The 22,347-nt window shown below is 36.4% G+C and overlaps 1 protein-coding gene across 2 annotated transcripts in view; it reads left to right on the top strand.

The window, feature by feature from the left end:
- The window catches only part of Phlpp1 (PH domain and leucine rich repeat protein phosphatase 1), a 232,899-nt gene that overhangs the window by 119,063 nt on the left and 91,489 nt on the right, over positions 1 to 22,347 (top strand). For both annotated transcript variants that reach the window (XM_004858445.4, XM_021239231.2), the window contains exon 4: positions 17,961 to 18,127. In XM_004858445.4, coding sequence (XP_004858502.1) covers positions 17,961 to 18,127 — 167 coding nt within the window. The remainder of the gene's footprint in view (positions 1 to 17,960; positions 18,128 to 22,347) is intronic.

Below are 22,347 nucleotides of genomic sequence, written 5' to 3'. Positions count from 1 at the left end.
CTGCAGTGAGATTGTGTTGTAGGTTTGGAAGTAAGATAGGTAGAGTTCTTGTGTTATACAAGAGGTAAAAAGTGTGAATTTTATTTAATATAATGACAAACCATTAAAGAGCTTTCTTGTGGAAAGTTACATGATCTGATATGTGGCAACTAGATTGGAAAGTACACAAACAAAAGCAGAAAGACCTGCTACAAGGCTTTTGTGGTTAGTCTCGGCAGGAGGTGAGCCTGGCTTTGCAGTGGAAGTAGAGAGACATGCATAGTTGTTTTGAAATGTGCTTTGGAAACTGACAGGTTCACTGATAAATTAATTGCAAATAAGATGTGAGGAAAAGGAAGAGATAAAGAAAGGCTTTTTCAGGCTTTACTTTGAATTACTGGGTAGAGTGTAGCCTCAGTCAGAAACTGTAGCACTATACTTTGTGTATTTGTGCCTGTAAAGGGATAGCAGAATACAATTTTAGTCTTGAGAGAGCTTCTCTTCCAGGAGGGCATAAAGACAAACTACAAGAGGCAGACTATCTCTTAAGTTGGCCCTGAAAATGTTGATTTCTGACTTGGAGGTGATTGTAAATGTCAAATGTTAGCTTGGTTAGTATTCTTTCCTATTCCTTGTTAGCTAATATGCCATCTCTGTGGTCCAGTACTATAGTGTATCTATAATAAACTTCTCATGCTGATTACTTGAATCATGAACACATTTAGACATAACACCTCTTCAGTAGGAGATGGTGGGAGATAGTGGGAAAACTATTGCATGGGAGACATGATGATGGCAGGATGGGGGCAGTGGTGTTTCTGCTATTGTACTTTCCCTTTCCAGTGATTATTGTATCTCCGTTGGAGAGTTTTTAGTATCTAGGTGTTGAGGTGTAATGCAGTTATATGTAGATGATTCACATCCGTAGACATACACAACAACGTGCACATATATAGCATTCATTCTATACTTACAAGTGCAAGTGTTTCTAGGAGCGAGGAGGGATTTTGATTTAGTTGCCTTAGATTATTGTTAACTAAAATGGAATGAGAGCTAAATTGGAATGAGAATTTTAGCCTCTCTTTAGAAAGGCTTGAAGTGTTCAGAGAAGCTTCTCAAACTTCTTTAACTCTTTACGGATGTGAATAAAGAAATAATTTTGACTGTTATTCTTGGCCATCATCATTTATTGATCAGACAACTTTTTAAAGTAGTATCTGTTTATATGGTTATTTTCAGTAGATAAGGACACACATGTATTTAGTTTATCTGAGCAAGGCACCTTCTGCTGCTCTTAACAACCACAGCAATCTTTTAGGGAAAGTAATAGCTTTTCTCCAGAAAAGACAGGGATGAGGACCAGAAGACAAAACATTTTAGTAAATACAGATTTTAAATATGCCTTTCCTTTCTCCAATCTTAAAAATCAGTTATATATTTCAAAAGTTTTTAGAAGGGGTAGAGGTATAGCTTAGTGGTAGAGCACTTGCCCAACATGTGTCAGGTCAGGGTTGCCATCCCCAAAACTGCAAAATAAAATAAAAAGTTGTGGTAATTTATGAATTAAAGAGCAAATGAGCTGTACAGGGCTGACTAAAGATACCAGATACTGTAGAAAAAATGAGTGAAGGAATTTGGTAGGAATTCTGTATAAAAATACGGGCACACATCACTTTAAATTTAGGATGTTGAGGGTGATCTTAAGAAAATATCTTTTCCAGAAACAGTCAATTGGGGCTGCTGAACAGAAAGGGAAAGTCTTGGTCTGTTGGGGAGGTATAAGCTTATAGGAAGTGCAAAGTAAATACAGCTGATTATTATAAGTCCCTTCTTCTTTTAGTCTCCTCTTCCAGTTGTCACTTATCCTTATATATAGGTACTTAGGAAGTTATATAATTTAATCATATATAAGGTTACTATGGAAACTTTCTTTTCCATATCAAGAAACTATAGATTATCTTTATATTCTGATATTTAAATGAGGATTCATTTTGTTAAGGATCTGAAAGAAAAACACATGAAAAACAGAAAAGAAAAATCTGAGTTTCTAATGTTTGTTTGTTTTTGGTACCAGGAATCAAATTGCATCTTGCACTTGCCAGGCTTGTCCAGCGCCACTGAGCTAAAGCCCTGGCCCTGAATTTCTAATTTTTAATGACCATCTGTACTGCAACAATGGAAGCCACAACCAAATTTGAATTATTTGTAGTTAAAACAAGTTAGATTAAATAATTTAAAAGGAAAGTTCTTTGTTTTCAGTATGTGTTTCTGTACATTAGCTAAAAAGAAGTGTTATGCTTTATTTCATTTGGTTTTGGGAAAATTGTTTATAAAAGTTTATCAATTAGGTATATTCTGCAAAATAGGCTTACTTTTAAGCTGAATCATAGCACTTAATATTGCTTGCCAAAATAACACACAGGATAGTCCTTTTCTGTTGGGCATGTTTTAACAGTAGATATTGAGGAGGAGCTCCTTTGGGAGGCTTATGATGTTGGTTTTGAAGTCATCCCTAAAATTTTAATATGCAGCATGCTTTAAAAATTAAGCGAATATCCTACTATATGCATTTGTAAAAAAGGGTTCTGTTTGTTAAATGTAGGTGCATGTATACAGCATGTTTTCAGAGTGATTGGAGGGAGGAGGGAAGTAAGTACAAAGGCTCAGGGTTTTAGTTGAGGGGAAAACAGAATTGCAGAAGAGTGCCTCTCGAATAGGAGGGTATCATTATGGAAATGATGACCTAGCCATTCATTGTTGTGGTCCACTTTTTAAAATGTGTTCACTTTAGGCATGTTGGTTGACCTATGAGTTCTTTTCAAAATTAGCCTTCATGCAAATCTCTACCCTCAGTCTGACTTTTAGAAGTTTCTGTCACTTTTATTATACCATACTCATCCTACATTAAAATCTGTTTATTTCACAGAACATTAAAAATGGATTCAAATGATTAATTTCTTGTATTTTTAACTTTTTAATGTGGAGAATGTAAAATATTCAGAAGTACGAATAGTAATATTTTAACACCAATATACATATAATCTAACTTTCACAATTATTGGATCATAGTCAGTCATATTTTATCTGCACTGTCACCACCCCGTGTCTCTATGATGCAGTAAACATCAGGTATCTGTTATTGCACCCACAAGTATTTTCATGTGTGTAAATAATTCTAGACAATAAAATTTTTTCTACAGATATAACCACAATACCATTACCTGTGTGTGTGTCCTTTTTTAAAAAGAACGAACAATTTTGATGATCATGATTGCGTCTACAAATCTTCTGTCCAGATTTTAAAGATGAAAGGGGTGATTCAGGTATCTTATTACCGAAGTAATATAACATGTGATACCAAAGAGAATATACAGTTACTTTTTAAACTTTTTATCAGACAAATTGGATATTCTCAAGTATTGACTAGCTAAATGAATATGAAAAGATCTTACTACCTGGCACATTTTAAAATTCAGTATTTGGATTGGAATAGTAAAATAACTGAATTAAAAGTGATGAGACCTTGTAGTTAGGAATATACATATCTGAATTGCTGAAGACCAGAAATGTTTTGGATTTTTTTCCCTGATTTTTGGAATGTTTGTACATACTTATTAATGAGACATCTTGGAGAATAAGACCCAAGTCTAAACATGAAATTTATTATGTGTCATATATACGTTATACAGAAAGCCTGAAGGGTTTTTTTTGTTTGTTTTGTTTTGTACCGGGAATCAAACTCAGGACCTTGCGCTTGTGAGGCATGCGACAGCACCACTGAGCTAAATCCCCAGCCCTTCTGAAGGTATTTATACAACATAAAAGGATGCCTACATTTTTGGCTGTGACGCGTTACATTTTCTGGATGCTTGTGGCATCCTGTTGAGAATAAAAATTTTTGGATTTTGGAGAATTTAGATTTCATACTTTGAAATTGAAGATGTTCAACCTGTACTATTTCTAATAATAGGCACTTTTCCGCCTAGTTCTCTTTTGTAGAGGAAAGGAAAAGGCACAGCATGACTTCTTCCAAGGATCAGGCCAGTTTGGTTAGTTACAATATGGTGAGGATCAACCAGTAATTCAGGATCGCTTTGCTTGTCTATGTGTCACTTTGTGTTGGTCAGTAGCAGACATGCTTGCTGGCAGTTGCCGGTGATTGTCATAGCTGTTATCTTTTCTGCTGTGTAACTCTCCATGTTAGTACTTTAATTCTAGGCCAGTGATGGAGAACCTTTTAGAGACCAAGTGCCAAACTGCAACCCAAAACCACTTATTTATCACAAAGTGCCATAGTGCAATTAAACTTCAATACTGAGATTTTAGTTTAGAAAAACCAACTCTACATTAACATCTTTTGTCTTAAAATAAAAACAGGGATTTGGCTCAGTGGTGCCACCACTTGCCTTGCCTGCCTTGCAAGTGCAAGGTCCTGAGTTTGATCCTGGGTACCAAAAAAAATTTTTTTTAAATAAAAATAAAAAAATAAAAACACAATAACGTGTGTCATAGGTTTGCCACCACTGTTCTAGGCCGTTGACTTGAAAAAGAAAGTCACTGCTGTGAAAGTCAGTCCACATTTCATGCCAAATGAAAGTTCACAAGAAATAGTAAGTAAATACCACCCTTTAAAAAAGGATAAAATATATGGGGGATCACTATTGAACCTTTGGTTTCATGTATTTAAAAATAATGTTCTGCTGTCAAGAGTTATCTCAAAGCATAATTCACTAACCACTTGAGTCAAGTCATTCTAATGTGATGGGATTGAGATAGATTGATTCAGAGGTAGTTGCAAGGGACCCTTTAGTAGTCTTATCATTTTGTATATATATATATTTGCCTCTTGACTGGAAGTGTTGTTTAGGGAATCTACTGCCTTTTGTCAGCATGATCTGTCACGTGTCTTTTAGGGGTTGTGCTGCAGTTTGTTAAATTGAGGTTATATGGTAAGAAACTGTTCTCAGTACTATTCTACTAAGGAGTCCAGGGCTTTTCTGGAAACTCTTTACTTCATATTTTATACCCATTCTTTTGTTAAAAGAATCAGGCACCCTTTCACCAAGGAGGATCTACATTGTAGAATCTGAAGTGGAACAAAGGATCTGAGTGATGAATTTTTGCTTAAAAAATGTGACTTTTATCTTGAGAAGATTGCTCTTGTACCAGTTCTTTAGTGGCAATGTGAGAAAAGATTGGAATTTGGTATATGAGATATTAGGGTAGACTAAGGAAGACTAAGACTAAGAAGGAAGACTAAGACGGAGACGAAGCCAAGTCTTGAAGAATAAATAGGAGTACATCATGAAAACAAATTCATTTCAATGAGAGAAGTATGTTTAAAGACTGCGTATCATGCAAAGATCTAGTTGTGCCACAGATATCTGAGCAGTGTGAAAAAGGGAGAGAACTAGAAGCTAGATAAAATGCAGAGTGCTAGCCATATAGATGGCTTCATGCTTGTTCTGTTTTATTTTCTTGTGGATATTTGATGGAAAGTTACCAAATACAGAATTAACTTTCTAATATAGTCATGTCTGTATTACATAAAAATTTATGTTACACAATCTATCCTTACTACAGATATCATATTAGGAATTTAGGGAATTTAGAAATTCTGCTTTGAATTTAAGATGAAGATGAAATATTTGGATTGTATTAAATTATGTTTTTGTTACACATAAAACTGTTAGTAAAAATAATTGGAAGATCCCTTTACACTATGCTACTCCTATTTCTTCACTGCTAATCCCTTGTGGTTTTTTTGGTAGTGACTCATTTCTGAAGTCTTAGTATATTCCTAGAGAAGAAGTTTTTGCTTCAGTTTTAAGTTATTTCAGTTTAAAACTAAATAATTTTATAATAGTTTTATAGTCCATTTTGTACAAATAACAAAGATCCTCATTTGCTTATCATAACAAAAGAAACATAGTTTATTAAATAGTAGTGCCTATTTGCGTATTTAGGCTGTTATTTTAAACTCATTCTATGTTTCTCCATCTTCCTTCTTCCTGTCTTCTCAACCCTTCTTGCTTTCTTTTTCCAGTTGTATTGAAATTAGCAGCACTCTTATTATCTCTTCCCAGTAGGGAGAAGGGAGGAGAGAGGGAAGGAGGAGACAATACTACATCTTTCCCTTTGTACCAGGCATTATTCTTGCATACACTTGGGTTTTCAGGATTTCAGAATATTGAAATGTGTTCCTCATATTCCTGGTAGAACCCTGGAAATATTTTCTTTTAGAATTATTATAGAGGGTTAGGACCTGTACTACTATAAGTAATACTTCAAAATACATGTGGATTTTGTTTATGCATATAATGTTATCTTTAATAAAATACATCCTAAGTTTTAAGCAGGACTTACAGCTACAGTTTAAAATTACATATTATGTTTGGGTTTTTTTGGTTTTTTTTGGGTACTGGGGATCGAACTCAGGTCCTTCCGCTTGCAAGGCAGGCGGCGGAACCACTGAGCTAAATCCCCGGCCCAAAATTACATATTATGTTAAGATTGAGAAGAAACCATACAGGGCATTTGGCAAGAAGATAATATTAATTGTAGTTCTCTGAAATAATTACAACAATTATTTGCCTTTTTCTTTGTAAAATTCTTCAGCCTTGAATTCCAGTCATCATGAAATGGCTTTTACTTCACAGATTTAGAATTCAAGATTTTAAAAAGACCTTATAGACCCCCAGCCCCTAACCCCCCATAGTGTTTCAGACCTTTAAGAATCTGTGATAAGACAGTTCTTTCTCATAGTGAGCTGAAGTCTTTACTCCTATTGCTGTCTGGTATAATGCAAGATAATTCATGATCTCTGTGTCTTTGCACTGCTTTTCCCACTCCTTAGTCTGTTTTCAGGAGAAGCATTTCTGACAATTCTACCAATTCCATCAGTCACTTGGTTCTCAGATCCCTTAGCTTCTCTTCTGGGTGCTCTTCTTTATATTGACCTATGTTTAAACATCATTAGAGCAACACAGATCTTGTGACTGTTCTTTTCCTTCTTTAGACACTATGTCCAAAGAAAGTTACTTGTTATGAGGTTAAAATAAAAAGGTTTACTGTTTTGCTTTAATTTTCCTCCTTTACTTATTACTAAATATATTTTGTTAATAATAAAATTGTTTAGCATATTGGATTGATGCTCTAATGGCAATAACGCAAATAGTAGTATCTAATATTCTAGTAGATTTTACTATGTGCCAGACGCTGTTCTACATACTTTATAGTAGCCCTGTGAGGTGAATGTTAACAGCAGCAAGTTTCACAACAAAAGGTAATGTCTTTTGAGGTATTATTTCCATTTTGCAAATAAGAGAACTGAAATATGAAGTATTCAACCACTATGTACCATAAAGTTCTTCTGCTTTGCTGTTTTCGTATAATTTTTTAGTGTTTTACAGTGGTCTGAAGGGACTAAAAACAAGCCACCATTCAAGTAGCAGCTAAGGCTCACTGAAAATATCACAAGTGTTTCACATATAGAGTTGTGAACGAAATCCAGACTGTGCAATAGTATAATACTAAGGTAGTTATCAAGCAGTTGATGGGAGAATCCTGCTAGAGGACATTTGAGCACCTTAAATGATGAACAAGATGTTGGTAGGAAACCTAAGATGGCTTCTGAGTCACCTAAAACAGATTAAGGTGTTTTTAGTGTTGAGGGAGCTACCAATGTCTGATTTTTTTGAAAATTGATCAAATATTGACATACCAGGAACTTACTGTATATGATTAACCAGATCTCTATGTGAGCTTACTTTATATTTTGTAGTGAAATCCTTTGAGGGTTTAGACAAACTTAAATATAAATATCCTTAAAAGTTTACTTTCTCTTACATACTTTTACTTATCTTGGGAATCTCCAATATTTCTTTGGCCCAGAGTGTTGAATTTTCATCAAAGGGTTAAATTTTTCTACTCACTGGTCTGATTTATAATTTATAAAGCAGAGAATAGTGGAATAATTAGAAAACAATCTGTGAACTCCATATTAAGTATACTATAGCTTGTATGTTAGACTTGGATCTTAAACATCAATTTTTTAAAATTCTAAATGCAAAACAAGTAGCTTATTTCTAATAGTTGAACTGTTTGACTATATACATATATATGCATATATATAAATGCACCAAAACTCAGAATATAGTCTTTTTGAGTGGTTGCTTCCTTGTAAAGGAGGTGCCACCTTTCAGGAAATGATGTCATGGCTTTCAGAAACATTCTCAGGTAGTAACATTCTCATGACATTGCTTATACATATTTTGCCAGTAAGGAAGTAAGAAGGAACTGTGAGTTCAGATTTGATCTCCACCCATGCTGAGCTCTGTTTTTCTGTTGTTACTGAGAAACACAATGGGGTTTATGTGTGTGGAATGGAGATAACTATTAGATTGGCACTGTTGATGATTTTGGAAAGTTGTTGGTACCATCTCCACTGAACTTTTTCATTTGCTCCTAACTCAGGAATGAGGGGTCAGGTCCACATTTCCAATTCAGGCTACATTGAGCTCACTGGACAAATATAGCAAAAGTGCCTATGAGTACATGGCCCATTTTGCTGGTAAAGAGGACTCCTTATAGGTAATGATACTGTTGACATGGACCTTGAGGCCTGTGTTATCTGCTTTGTGTGTGCTGTCACTGAATCCTTGTATGAGACACAATTGAAATATAGTTTAGATGTTTTATATATATATATATATATTTACCACCCTCCCCACCCCCCCAGCCCCCCCACCCCGTACTGGGTACCAGGGATCAAACTCAGGACCTTACACTTGCAAGGCAGGTGTGGCGCCACGGAGTTAAATCCCCAGTCCTGAAAAATGTATATTGAATGATTCACTCAAATAAGCTTGATAGCATGAGGCTGCCAACTCTTCATCCCCATCCCCTGTCCTTCTCTATCAAGGAAAGGTAGGAATGCCTAGAAAGATCTCTTAGACTGTATTTCTCCAGATTGTTATAGCTTGGTGGTTGAAAAATAACTCAAATGTTTTATTCTGCCTTGTTTCTTTTCTAGCCTGCAGCTCCATTTGAATTGGTACCTTGTGGCCCATCATTTTAAGATCCTACCCCACTACCTCTCATGAATGCTCTTGCCTTTTTGACCACTACATTATTGCCTATTATTGATAGCCTCTCTTGATTTTCATGTTCTTTATCTTCACTGATTTGCCATTTCAATACTTCTGTGGTATATAAATTTGCATATTTTATTTTTTACAGTTTTCCCCCCATCATTTACTTTTTAAAGAAAAGAAATGTTAAGACACTGAAACTGGGTAGAATTTACTAAGTTGGAAATTGGTAGCTTAATATACATTTATTAGGACACTATTAATGTGTGAATTATTAACTTTATATGGAAGTTTCTGCATCTGTTGTTAAACAGATTTTATAAAATGTTAATTAGTAGAGATGAAGAAATGAGATGTCATTATGAAAACGGTCTGGGGTCAAGCTAAGTTTGAGGAATGATTGCATGTTATGGAGCAATGGGAATTAAAATTTTTATTAAAATTAAAAAATTTGTATTGATAAGGATGAAATTGAAACAAGTTGTTCGAATGCTTAGCTAATAAAGACTAATGCAGTATATTCTAAATTTATATTCTCTCTCTTTATACTTTACCAAAACATTTGGTGGTGGGAGATGAGAATTAAATCTAGGTCAGTTGAAGTTAAGAATTGTTTACAGAAGACCAGTGAATTCCCCAGAGACTGTCCTTTTAGCTAAGATCATAATTTCCCAAGCCACTGAGGGCTTGGCCAGAGCAATTAATGACTCATAATACTAGTTTACAGCAATCTTTTACTTTACGCAAGCAGAATTATTTGTGCTATTTCAACTGCTTTGACCAAGCCTTTCAGATTCATTGTGGTTAACTGTGAGCATAGTATACACATAAAAGGATAAATACAACTTTACTAAAATATAGGAAGGACAAAATATCACATACATGTTACTGAGAACTTCTTCTTGCCTAGGAAAGACTATCGTCCACTATATGAGCCATCAGCAGAATGCAGTCCTATTGCAAGAGTAGGTGACAGTTTTGAAAGCATGGTGGAAATGGCTAGGCATAGGACAGATGTACTGGTTTAGAAATACAGCTTTTGGGGGACATTAAGTCTCCAAAGAGTAGAGAAAGAAACACCTTAAGAAAATGTCAAGCTGAACAGAAAATTTATGAAAGCCCGTTAAGTAATCTGAAAGTTTTATTGTTCATTTAAATTTTTTACCCTATGGTGTTCTTCAGGGGAAATATTTTGAGGGCTAAATGATATCCCTCCCCTCATACATTTACAGGTCATTTTGGAAAAGAAGACAACCTAAGCAGGTGTTAATATGAACCTAAGTTCATGTTAATATAATTCCCAGAGTGGGTAGATTCATGAAGAAAAAGTTCCATTTAATTGATTGAGCCTGAAAAATTTTGTTCTTTTTAATACAGGCTAGACCTAATTTTGTAAGCCATAGCAACCTTGAACTGACTTAAAACTTGAATCTATTCATAGGTTCCTTGATGGTCTCTCTTTGATTGCACTTTATGTTATTGTTGAAGGTGGCAAGAGCAGTGGCCTATACTCTACAGTCTTTTGTATTATAGATCTGTATTCCTCATAGCTGTGAGCGTTGATCTGGGAATGTTGGATCCTCAGACCTCTCTTGATTTTTTAAAATGAGAAAAATATTTGTATAGCAACTTGTTGAATTGATCAGACACATACTATTTATTCCACTTTAGAGATGTGGAAACAAAGGACAGATAGATGAAGTGAATTGTCCAAAGCCATATAGCTATTGGCAGTAAGTAATAGAACTTACTATCCTTATACTCTATACCCTGCATATTCTTAAGCGTGTCTCTGGGCCTTGATTTTGTGTCTGCCTCTGTCTTAATGTTTGTGGATATATCAGAAGTACAGTAACTTTTGCTAAAAGGATTACATATATCAGTTATGTGACCCTTTAAATGTTTCCTTCCATAACAAAGATTAGAGGCATTTTATGTGTGTGCCAGTTTCTTTCACTTTTTTTGGATATTTTTGTAACCTTTTAAATTTCGAGTAGGTGTTCCACCAGGGGGCATCACTGTTACCCAGTTCACATGTGAGATTGGAATGGACAGAGCCCATGACTTCAAGGAATGATGGCTCCATAAGGCTTTACCCCTCTTTTGCAATATGCATTTGGTCAGCAGATGATCCCCTCTGCTTCTTTTGCAGAGGACTGACTGTCAACTTGTCTTCATTCCTAAAGCTTAAGCTTCTCCTACAGACCACTTTATTTGTACTAATTATGTTATCATTGTGCACAAATTAGAGGAGCCCTTTCTGGTGAGATCTGAACTGCATCCTAGGACCTGAGGACTTGGAATTGATAGTACAGGCGATCATGTAAGTCCCACTGCTACTTTAGCCATGTGACCTTGGGCACACTCTTCTTCAGTTTAACCTTCATCTTTGAGATGGGGATAAATCCTCACTACACTGAGTTGTGATGAAGATTAAACCAACTGTTATGTCATTATCTCTTGGAAGATTGTCGTAAGGGTAGCACTTTCTAAATGTTGGCTGTTAGCACTGTTGTTGTACTGCTTGAGAGAAAAAAAAGGTAGGATAATAAAGACTGCTTGCCCTGAAGTGTATCCAGGTTGGTTTCTTGTTAATATTTATTATTTATGTAGGTCTGTCTTATTTTGAGAAGGATCTTAGTTTTAATAGCTGCTGTGTAGGTGAGCCACAGCTTCTTTGAATAGCCCCATTGATGGCTTCTAATTGGGGAACCAAGCAAACCTTCCAGCAAGAGAGTGCTTTGCTTTCCTTGTGGTGGATGCCTGATGTGCCCAGGGTGGTGGAAGCACTTACATCTCCACTTCTGGTGCCAGAGCATGGGACTAGCAAGGATGCAGCTTGTGGTAGCCTTCGTGGTTAGCTTAGCAGCTCATTGCCCCAGGGATTTCATGACTTGTTGAATTTATGTTCTCACTATTGATGTTCCTTCTTCTGCTCCCTCGAGACCACTCTTGCTGATTGTAGCCTTGTTAATGTGACTTCCTTCTTCTGCTTCTAGCAGGAACAGCTTGTGGTTTGGAATGAGGAAAGGAGCAAATACAACTTGATATTTAATCGTTTTCTCTTACTTGTCCAAAGGGAGTATTTAGTGTGATGGTTCAGTTAAAATAGAATTTATATTCAGGGTAGTCTCTTGGGTGAGAGTACAATAGATAGATCAAAGGTAAACTGGTAAGAAATGAAAGAATTATAAAGTAGTCTGGTGTCTCTTCTTCCAGCAAAATGTCCTGAGGTTTGCACCAAGTGCTAAACGTAGGGCTATATCAGAGAATAAAATAAAGAAATCCTTACTCTTACTGCAGCATACAGTTTAGGGACAGGGACAGATAAAAATCAGGAAGTTACATGGTATGTTGGTGATCATATAACACTTTTTATGACCTTCCCATGCTTCTGGTTTGATTCACATTAAAAGTCAGAGCCGCATAGGATCTGCTGCTGACCCCATCTCTTTAACTTTTCTGACCTCATTGTCAGCCACTGTCTGTTCTTGCTGGTCATCATGCATCATGCTCTTTGGACATACCAGACACACTCCTTTTCAGGGTCCTTATTCTGGTTACTTCTCTGCTTGGAATGCTCTTACCTAGACAGATTATTTCAAATAATTCCTTCTTGTCAGGTTGTATATTTTTCAATAAGACTTACCTTGATCAATCTATTTAAATCACAATCCACTGGTATGGCCATTAGGGTCAGTTGTCAACTTGATTGGCTTTGGGACCTGCCCCTGGGATTATTGGAGCACATTTTTAGATGTGACTAAGTGGGTCATTAACGCATTCCCTTGGCGTGTCTGGTCCCTTTCCCGTATGTATCTGGTTCTGTTTTCATGCTCTGCTTCTCCACTTCCATGAAGTAAGCAGCTTTACTCCATCACACCCTTCTGCCATGATAGAGCCAAGTGACCATGGACTGAATGCTCTAAATCCATGAGCCAGATTATACATCTCCAGCAATGAGAAAGCTAATACAGAAAAGTTGTACCAGAGGAGTGGGGTTGTTGTTGTGACTGTACTTGACCATGTGATTTAGAAGCCTTTGAAACTGATTTACAGGAGTTTGGAAAGGTTGGAGATGTGGGCTAAAGACGCTCTGGATGCTATAAATACAGTTTGATAGGTGATTCTTGTTAGAGCTGAGAAGACCAGAATGCTGACATGAATGCAGAAAGTAAAGGTCAGGCCCAGGAGGTTTCAACTGGGAATGACTTTATTAGCAATTGGACTGGAGGCCATTTGTGTTACATTCTGACCAGAAATTTGTGTACATTTTCCCCATGTCCTAAGACTTTGCCAGAGACTGAGATTAAGGGTGATGGACTAACTGATCTGGCTGATGAAATTTAAAGGCAGCCCAGCAATGAAGTCATGGCATAGATACTAATGGCTGCTGTTAGCCAGATTTATAATGAGAAATAGAAGCAAAAAGCAAAGCAGAATATTTTGGTAAACTTAAAGTTTGCTCCAGAAAGAACCATGTATCAAATTGAGGGACCAAGGAAATGTGGCTGCTGAAGAGACTAGCAACATTTAAAGAAAAAAAACAAGTATTTTGTACAGAGCTACGAAGAATGATGCCTTGAAGTCATCACAGAAATCAGCAAAATTCCTACCTGTCACAGGCTCTATCTAGGGTGCAGCAGTATAAATCTTTCCATCTGAGAAGAGAGTCCCTAGGACCTTGCTTGAGAAAGATTGCCTAGGGAATTGGTTCCTCAGGATTCTTTTACTGTGCTCAGCTATCCAGGTACTCAGAGTCTGCTGCAGCCATGACCCAAGAGAACTGCTCCCAAAGACAGCAGATTTTGGCATCATCTATGTGATGCTGGTTTTACAAGCATGCAGAATGTAAGAGTTGTGGGTTCATAGAGGCTACCTCAGATTTCAAAGGAAGCTCTGGAAGGCCAGACAAGGAGCCCCTGAGAAAGTAGTGCGTGAAGCTGTGGGAATGAAACCAAAGATGTTGTGAAGACTCCAGGAAGTCAGAAATGCTAAGAGTGTTGAATGTCTGCTGAAGAAAGTTGTAGACCAAGAGTAGAGCCAGCCTATGAGAGATGCCATGAGTGGGCTGCAACTGGCAAGGCCATATGGGTTTGGTGTAAAACTCATATTTTACCACTAGATATCAGATACAGAGCTACTGGACTTAATGTTTGCCCTGCTGGGTTTTGATCTTGCTTTGGTTTGATTCTTTTCTATGCTGTTTACCCTGAATGTTTACCCTGTGCTGTTGCACCTTGGTGTTATGTTGTTGTATTTTTTAAAAACAGGTTTATAGTTAAGAGTTTACCTTGAGTCTCAGAAGAGACTTTGATTTGACCTTGAGAAAGATGCTGGAACTGTTGAGATTTGGGGGAAGGGATTGTTGTGTTTCTGGCTATATTGCAGGATACTTGTGTTAACATGGAATTATGAACTTGCCTTTATTTAATGATTAACTGATTTAAGGAGATTGATTGATTGATGATTGTTTTGAGACGGTGTCTCACTGCATAATTCAGGCTGACTTTGAACTTACTATGTAACCCAGGCTGGCCTTGAGCTTGGAGTGATCCTCCTGCCTCAGCCTCCCAAGTGCTGGGATTATGGGCCTGCACCACCACCACACCCAAGCATTTATGTTTAGATATGAAGTTTTCAAGGGGTGAGATGTAGTAATTAGAGTGGAAATGGGTTTGGGATCTGCTATGGGGATTGGTGGTGCACAGTCCTGGGTGTGTCTGAGTGGGTCATGAGGTGTGGCCTTGAGGTGTGCACCTCACCCATTCCTCTCCAGCACCATTCCTCAGCTCTGCTTCCTGGTTGCCATGAAGTAAGCAGCTTTGTTCTGCCATGCCCTTTTACCATGATGTAACAAATTAACATAATCCTTGTGGCTTAAACGAACAGAAATTATTGTCTCACCATTCTGGGGGCCAGAGGTCCAAAATGAGGGTATCAGAAGGGCCTTGCTTCCTCCAGATGTTCTAGGGGAAAATCTACTCTTTTTTTGTAGCTTCTGGTGGCTCCAAATGTTCTTAGACTTCTAGGCACATTACTGTAGTCACTGCTTCTGTGGTCACATCAACTTTTCCTGTCCTGCCTTAGAATTCCTCTGCCCCTCTCTTATATAATGACACATAGGATTTGTATTTAGGGCCCAAATGGATGATACAGGATAAGCACATCTTCCAAGATCTTTAACTTAATCACATCTTTTGATATATGAGGTTATATTCATTCTTTTGCTATGTAAGATAAATATCACAAATTTCAGCTGTAAGAATGTGGATGTGTAATTTGGGGAGGCCATCATTTGCTCACTACAAAGGGATAAGGGAATGTTTTGGTTACAAGAGGAAGAATTATCCTCAGGGTACCACCCAATAAGATACTGGAAGTAAAGCCAGAAAATTGCTCTCACTTTTCTCCCATTTTTATTGAAATTTTTACTTAGATCACATATTTTGTTTTTCAAACTAAATATACTCACATGTTCAGATACACACAAAAGAGTACACAGGATAATAATGATTTTCATGTACTAGCTTCCTCAGTTGTTAATATATTGATATAGTTGCTTCCTATCTTTCATTGTCCTTCTTAAAGTAAACATTAGCAATCAACTCAAAATCTTTTCTCTTCCATTTCCTATTTCAATTTTCTTTTCTGCCTATCTAGAGCAGTCACTCATTTCGTGTATGATCAGTCTTTGGTTTTATAGCTTTATTCCACATTACTGTTCATACATACTATATGGAGCTGTGTGTTTGTGTTAAAATGTTTCTTAGAAATTGTATTATATTGTATGTGGCAGGCTTAAGTTTGCTTGTTTTTTAATCAGTTCAGATTATTACATACAGATCTAGTTTGTTCATTTTACTGGCAGGTTATGTCTGTGTCCTGGCTTTAGAATATACAATACAAATCCCTGAGGCCTCTGATTAATCAGGTTGAGTTCTGTACCAGCACCTCTTGGATCAGCCTGACTTTAGCAGATAGAGCACTAGAATTGCTCAAGGCTAGAGCTCATGTCTTCCCTGGAGGGTCATACTTTGCAGCTCCACCCAGGATAATGTGTGTGGATTGGTTCTCTCTCTCATTCGTTCTCTCCCTCTCTCTCTCTCTCTCTCTCTTTCCTTCTTCACATGTGAACTGTGACAGAGAAAAGTGGAGAAAGATGTGTGGCATTCAAAAAATACAGATTTCTACTTGACCTTCAAGGTTGGACTTGAACGTTACATCCTCTGGGAAGCTGTCCTTGATCCTCAGATCATGTTTGGTGCCTGTGTATGTTCTGTTATTATAATAGTTATCATGTAGTTTCTTACTTGTCCTCCCCCTGTTGCTGTGTGTTCATTCAGGGTAGGGAGTGTGTTTGTCTTATTTTCTACTGTGCCTCAGGACATACAAGGTCTGGCTCACAATTAGATGGTCAGCATGTTTTTTCATGAATGATTTCACTGATTAGTGAATTTTTCACCCTCATTTCCTTTTCAGATTCCTTCCCATGAGCAGTAATTTTCTGTGGCTAGGGGTATTTTGCAACTACCTTTTAGGCCCATTAAAATTCTGGCTTTTTTCACATCTTCTAATTTATATGAGTGATTTGGCCCTGTTTGGAATTTTTTCTTATATAAGGATGAAAATGCAAGGAAAGTTGAAATTGCCAAAATGCAGACTCAGACTTCTCTAAGATCAGTTAAGATGAATGAGCCTTACCCATGCCTTTCACACCACCCATATCCTTTGTGTTTTGTTTTGTTTGAGACAGGGTCTTGCTATGTAATCCAGGCTGGCCTTGAATTCAGTTTGTAGCCTAGGTTGGCCTTGAACTCACAGCAATCCTGCCTCAGCCTCTCCTGAGAACTGGGATTACAGGTGTACTCCACCACACCCTGCTCACATCAATATCCTTTGGCTTTCATGTGTGCACGGTAATTTCTTGTTAACCTCAAATATCAGCAGAATATATTTTATGCAAATTTACTTCTGAATCCTTTTTAGCGTCAGAAACATTTGCAAAAATAAAGAAAGAGAGAGTCTTTGTAAGACTTAGAACTGTTGTTTTGGTCTCTGGGAGGAGAGAAAGAGCCATGATGTGTGGAAGTGGGCTAGAGCCTTATGCTTTATTATAAACCAGCCCTGTATTACCTAGAATATAGGAGAAGAAATTTAGGAAATACAGATTCCCTGGTACATTTTCTGTGTCCAACATGCAAGTTATACTGTAGCCTTAGGATCCTGGCTGTGGTAGGAATCATTTAACCAGGAAGGCATTAAATATCTGGATAAACACTTAGCTGTAATGAAGTAAGCCACAATGAATTTATAAGCATGCCATTGAAACTTTGTGGAGTGACAACCTGAGAAGTTTATACCAGGCATCTAATAGAATCTTAATTATGTGATATAATGTGATTTATTATTAAAATATACACAAGGCTATTGATACTACTTTATTTGTGCTGTTTTAAATCAGTATATACTAGGGTTTTCATAGGTTCAGTTTAGATCTTAGCATCTGTCTCCCAACTATTTACTCTAAACTCTTGTATTAGTTTGCTTTGAATTCTCTTAACTGTGGAAATTTTCAACAGTAAACCCCCTGCATTGGAGGAAATTAGTGCTATCACTAAATCTGTTGGGATAATTTGTGCTCCTGGGAACCCACCACCTAGACTAGGTCATTCTAAGCACCTTCCAGCAGGGACACTCTTTTTCTGCATTTATAGCACTCTGCTCAGTTCTGTGCTAAGTGAATAATCTCATAGTTTATATTTGGACTAATAGTCGTACTGGCATAGTATGTCTGTGTTCTCAAATGGAATTATCTTTTATCTCTGCAAAGAAAATAGTGATAAGTGGATGGTATTAAAATCAAGCTGTAATTTTATTCCCCTCTAGGTTGCTTCCCAACGCATTAGCTCAGTGGACCTCTCCTGTTGTAGCCTGGAACATCTGCCTGCCAACCTCTTCTATAGCCAAGACCTCACCCATCTCAATTTAAAACAAAACTTCCTAAGGCAAAACCCCAGCCTCCCGGCTGCCAGGGGGCTCAATGAACTGCAAAGGTAAGTCTGCAGAAATGTGTGGATCATTTGAAAGGGGTAGAAAGACCAGCTTCTGATTGTTATCTGTTAAATATGCTGACCAAAAGAGCTATAGTGTATAAACTTACTGTCTCAGAGGGCATGTTAATAGGACTTTATTTATAAGTGAGTTCATTATTTATCAATTCCCATTTTACACTTTTTCTCAGATTTCCTTCCTTGAAATTAATGATTTTTGATATTTCTTAACTGGAAAGATTTTTTTTGGTACCAGGGATTGAACTTGGGACCTTGTGCTTGCAAGACAGGTGGCAGTGGAACCACTGAGCTAAATCCCCAGCCCTTAACTGGAAAGATTTATGTAAGAACAATTCTGTTTAAAATACTTCTATTCCTTAAACTAGTAATGGAAAAAAGCTAATACCATTTAGAGTATTTCTTCCAAATTTCAGGAGTTTGTTTATATTAAATTATTTCTCTGGAAATTTACAGGTCAGTTTTTTTCCATAAAAAGGCACTACCTTAGAAATTTAAGAACCAAGGCTTAAATCCATTAACACTGTATGATCTGGGAATTGGTATATAAATTTCAAGAGTTACACATGTTGTTAAATAAATAAACTTCTTTATAACTAGGGAGATGGGCCTTAACTTCCCTATTTCCAGAAGAGATTTAAGATTTACAATATTCATTTTCTTTTTGGAGTAATGGTAAATTAAGCCCCTGTACTTATATATTTGTTGAAATTATATGAGACCATAACTATATAAGTGTAACTATTTTAAGCAAATGATAATTTTTTTGTTTTTAAATGATTAAATAGTAGCCAATAGTAAATAACCATTGTGATATGTGTATATGATTTTTTTTTGGTACCAGGGATCGAACTCATGTCCTTGCGCTTACGTAGCAGGCGTTGAAACCACTGAGCTAAATCCCTGGCCCGTGTATATGGTTTTTAATTTCTGGAAAGAATACTTCCAAAATAGCTTATTATAACATTTGTGTATATAATTGGAAAATAAAGTATCTTAATTGTCTTTTCAAATGATTATATTCTTCTTTGATATTAAACCAAATTTTTTTTTTTTAACTAAACCAAAATTTAACAAGTGATCATTTCTTAAATGTTAGGGCATCTATCAGCAAATTATTTGAATTCTTTAGGATCTACTGGGCTTTCTTGCACTTTGAATGAATCATTATACACGTACCATTTTATTGCATTAAGTATTGACTCTTGGGAAAATACTGGATCATTGTGTAATACAAGAGTTTAAAAGTTAACGCATTTCATTATGCAAATTGAAGTTACATGTGTTAAGAACACCATTTATCTTACCTGAAAACTTGATAGAAAGTTGTTAGGTTTATAGTAGAAACAAGTTTTCCAAAATTTTAATTTTCATTTGAAAGCTTGTGGGATATCCTTAACAATAAATACTGTGAGTTGTTTTTCCTGAAGCAACCATCTCCATTCATTTCTGAGAAAATAGCTACCAGATATTCAAGTGTGAGTAATGGTAGTTTGTCAATTGTTCTTTCAAGTAAAAATAGCATTCCATAAAGATAATGACTAGTGTGGCTCATAACTCAAATCATTGTACAAGTATTTGCCTTGAGATAACTATTGTATGTTAGTATGCATCAGAAGTGTTTTACAGGAATTTCCAATTTTCTTACCCAGAAAATTAAAAAGATATGCACTCAAGGGTTGAGATGTAATAAAAATAACTTTCCTGAATTATCAAAGACAGTCTTAAGCAAAACTGGCATTGCACATTTTTAAAAGGATATTTTTATATTGATTGCCTGGCAGAGAAAAATACAGCAACAACCAGGACAATTTGGTGCTGCAATGAACTAATTACATAGGCAGGAGAGAGTCCAGTAAGGGTATGATGCTCAAGCAGTTCCTTAATGTTCCCTGCCACTGATGGGTACTATGAAACTACACTAAACCAGAATTCTTAGATTTAGGTTTTTATATGCCCTAAATATTGATGTGAATATTTGTACTGGCACTTCTATAACAAAGTTAGTTTTTTTTTGTTTTAGTTTTAGTTGTTTTTTGTGGGGTTTTTTTGTTGTTGTTGTTAAAGGATAGGTATGGTACATCATTAATCAGTCTGTTTTGTGGTTTGAAGTTATTTTGAAGTCTTTTTGTATATTTCATAGAAATGCAGACTTCTGCATTTCTGTTACAGATGAAGAACTTTCCATCAAACTGTAGGATCCTGTTGTCTTAGGGTAGAAAGGGGAATTAGAATTCATTAATGCTCCCTTTTTAGGGATGAGGTTTACAGGCATGTTAAATGCCAAATTCAGGTTAGTGGTTATCTTCTAGAGGCTGAGTTAGGCGGTGCACTTAGACCATGATTTGAAGAAGATCTCTTATGTATATTTGTTTTAAAAGAAAAAGAAATTAGAGACAAATATGGCAAAAATGTTAACATTTATGAAAGGAAAATGGATACTCAGATGATCATTGTTTTATGTATTTTTCTACTTGAGTATTTCATAATAAAAAATTAGTATATGTGCTGCTGAAGTTAGCACCATAATAAAAAATTAAAGCCTAAAAAAGATTTAAGTACTTATTACTACATATAGAAGAGATATGATGCTCCCAAAGAGCCAGTACGGGTGGAATAAATAAATATCCAAGGATATTTTGTAGAAAGATATTTTTGACATGAACTTGATTTCAGGAGGATTCAAATCCTGCCTTACCTGTTATTTTGTTCAAGACCTAATTGATCCCCATAATCTATTGACTCTCTACCTGTATCTTTTGAACACATCTTCTTTTCTCCGTTACTCCCTACCCTCTGCTGTGCACACCCTTTCCCCACTGCAATGGTAACGGAACTCAGCTCTCACCTGAACTATTGCATTTCTTTGGAGAATGATTATCTTGCTGTTATTTCCCTATAGCAATTCAATATTTGTGTTTTTCCTTGTCAACAGTTGTGTACATTTTTGGGTTTTGTTTTATTTTATATTTTAAAAGGTTTAAACTTTTCCCTATTAAAGTAGCATCATGTCAGTTTTTTTAAAATCTTAATAAAACAGGGCTGGGGATTTATTTAGCCCAGTGGTGCCTCTACCTGCCTCTCAAGCACAAGGTCCCAAGTTTGATACCTGGTACCAAAAAAAAACCCCAAAAACCTTAATAAACAGCTTCAATACATCCTTCCATTCAAGTCTTTCTTCCCAGGTTGCTGCTTTAAGTTCTTTGGCTCTTCTGGCTGCTTTCCTTCATTTCCCTAAATATTATGCTACCTGTTTTGACTTTTATTACTGGGCATTATCTGTTGACTTATCTCTATAAAATATAAAGATTTAGCTATAATCTCTGTGCCCCATGCCACATGTACAAACTTCACTTTTCCTTATCCTCGCAATATACAGTTAGCAGTTTTGTGTCAAATTAGAATTCACTGTTTCTATTTATTATGAGCATAGAGCAGTTATTCATAGCCAAGGACCTGAAATGCAGTGATTACATTTATTTTCTCACAGGGGCTCAATAGTAGCCTCTTTTTTTTCACTTACACACTTTTCTATTCATCTAGTATTTGTAAGCTTTCTGTCACAACTCTTAACATTCTTTTTAACACCTTTGTATTGGCTACTTCTCCCCGGCATGCTTGTTCTTTTTGCCTGTGACATAGGAAATATAGTTTGCAGATCTGTTTTGTAGAGTGTGACGCTTTTACCTGAGAGGAATCCTTTGTCTTGGGCCTGAGCATTGCATGCCAGGATTAAGGCAACTGAGTGGGGAAGAGAGCTGGAATCTTAAGGCTTCATGTGCAGATTTTAAAATTTTGTTTAATTTTCTTCTTTTCAGAACAGTGTTTTCTTGCTATGCCTGATGTCTTTGAGCCAGAGGCTAAACTCTCTCTTACTGGAACTGGGAAGAGGATCTGGGGAGGTCTAACTCTTTCTTGTGTAACGTTTTGAAAATCTTCTTGTAGAAGGCAAACATAGAAAAGGGACAAATAGGCATGTACTATTTAGTAGATTTCCATCAAGTGCACACATCACGTTATTTGATCAGTACCTACATTCAAAAACAGTATTACCAGCACACCAGAAGCCCTCCTATGCCCCACTTATTTCTCCAAAGATGATCCTTGTCATGGTTTCTGATCATGTAAATTAATTTTGCCCATTTTATTACTTGATATAAATGGTTACATGTATGCTCTCACAGTCACCTTTTTTTCATATTTCT

The sequence above is a fragment of the Heterocephalus glaber genome, unplaced genomic scaffold (genome assembly GCF_053883595.1).
Source record: "Heterocephalus glaber isolate CG9 unplaced genomic scaffold, H.glaber_assembly_v1.0 deba00000331, whole genome shotgun sequence".
Taxonomy (NCBI): Eukaryota; Metazoa; Chordata; class Mammalia; order Rodentia; family Bathyergidae; genus Heterocephalus; species Heterocephalus glaber.
The sequence above is the reverse complement of the archived record's forward strand: the minus strand, read 5'-3'. Positions and strand labels throughout refer to the sequence as shown.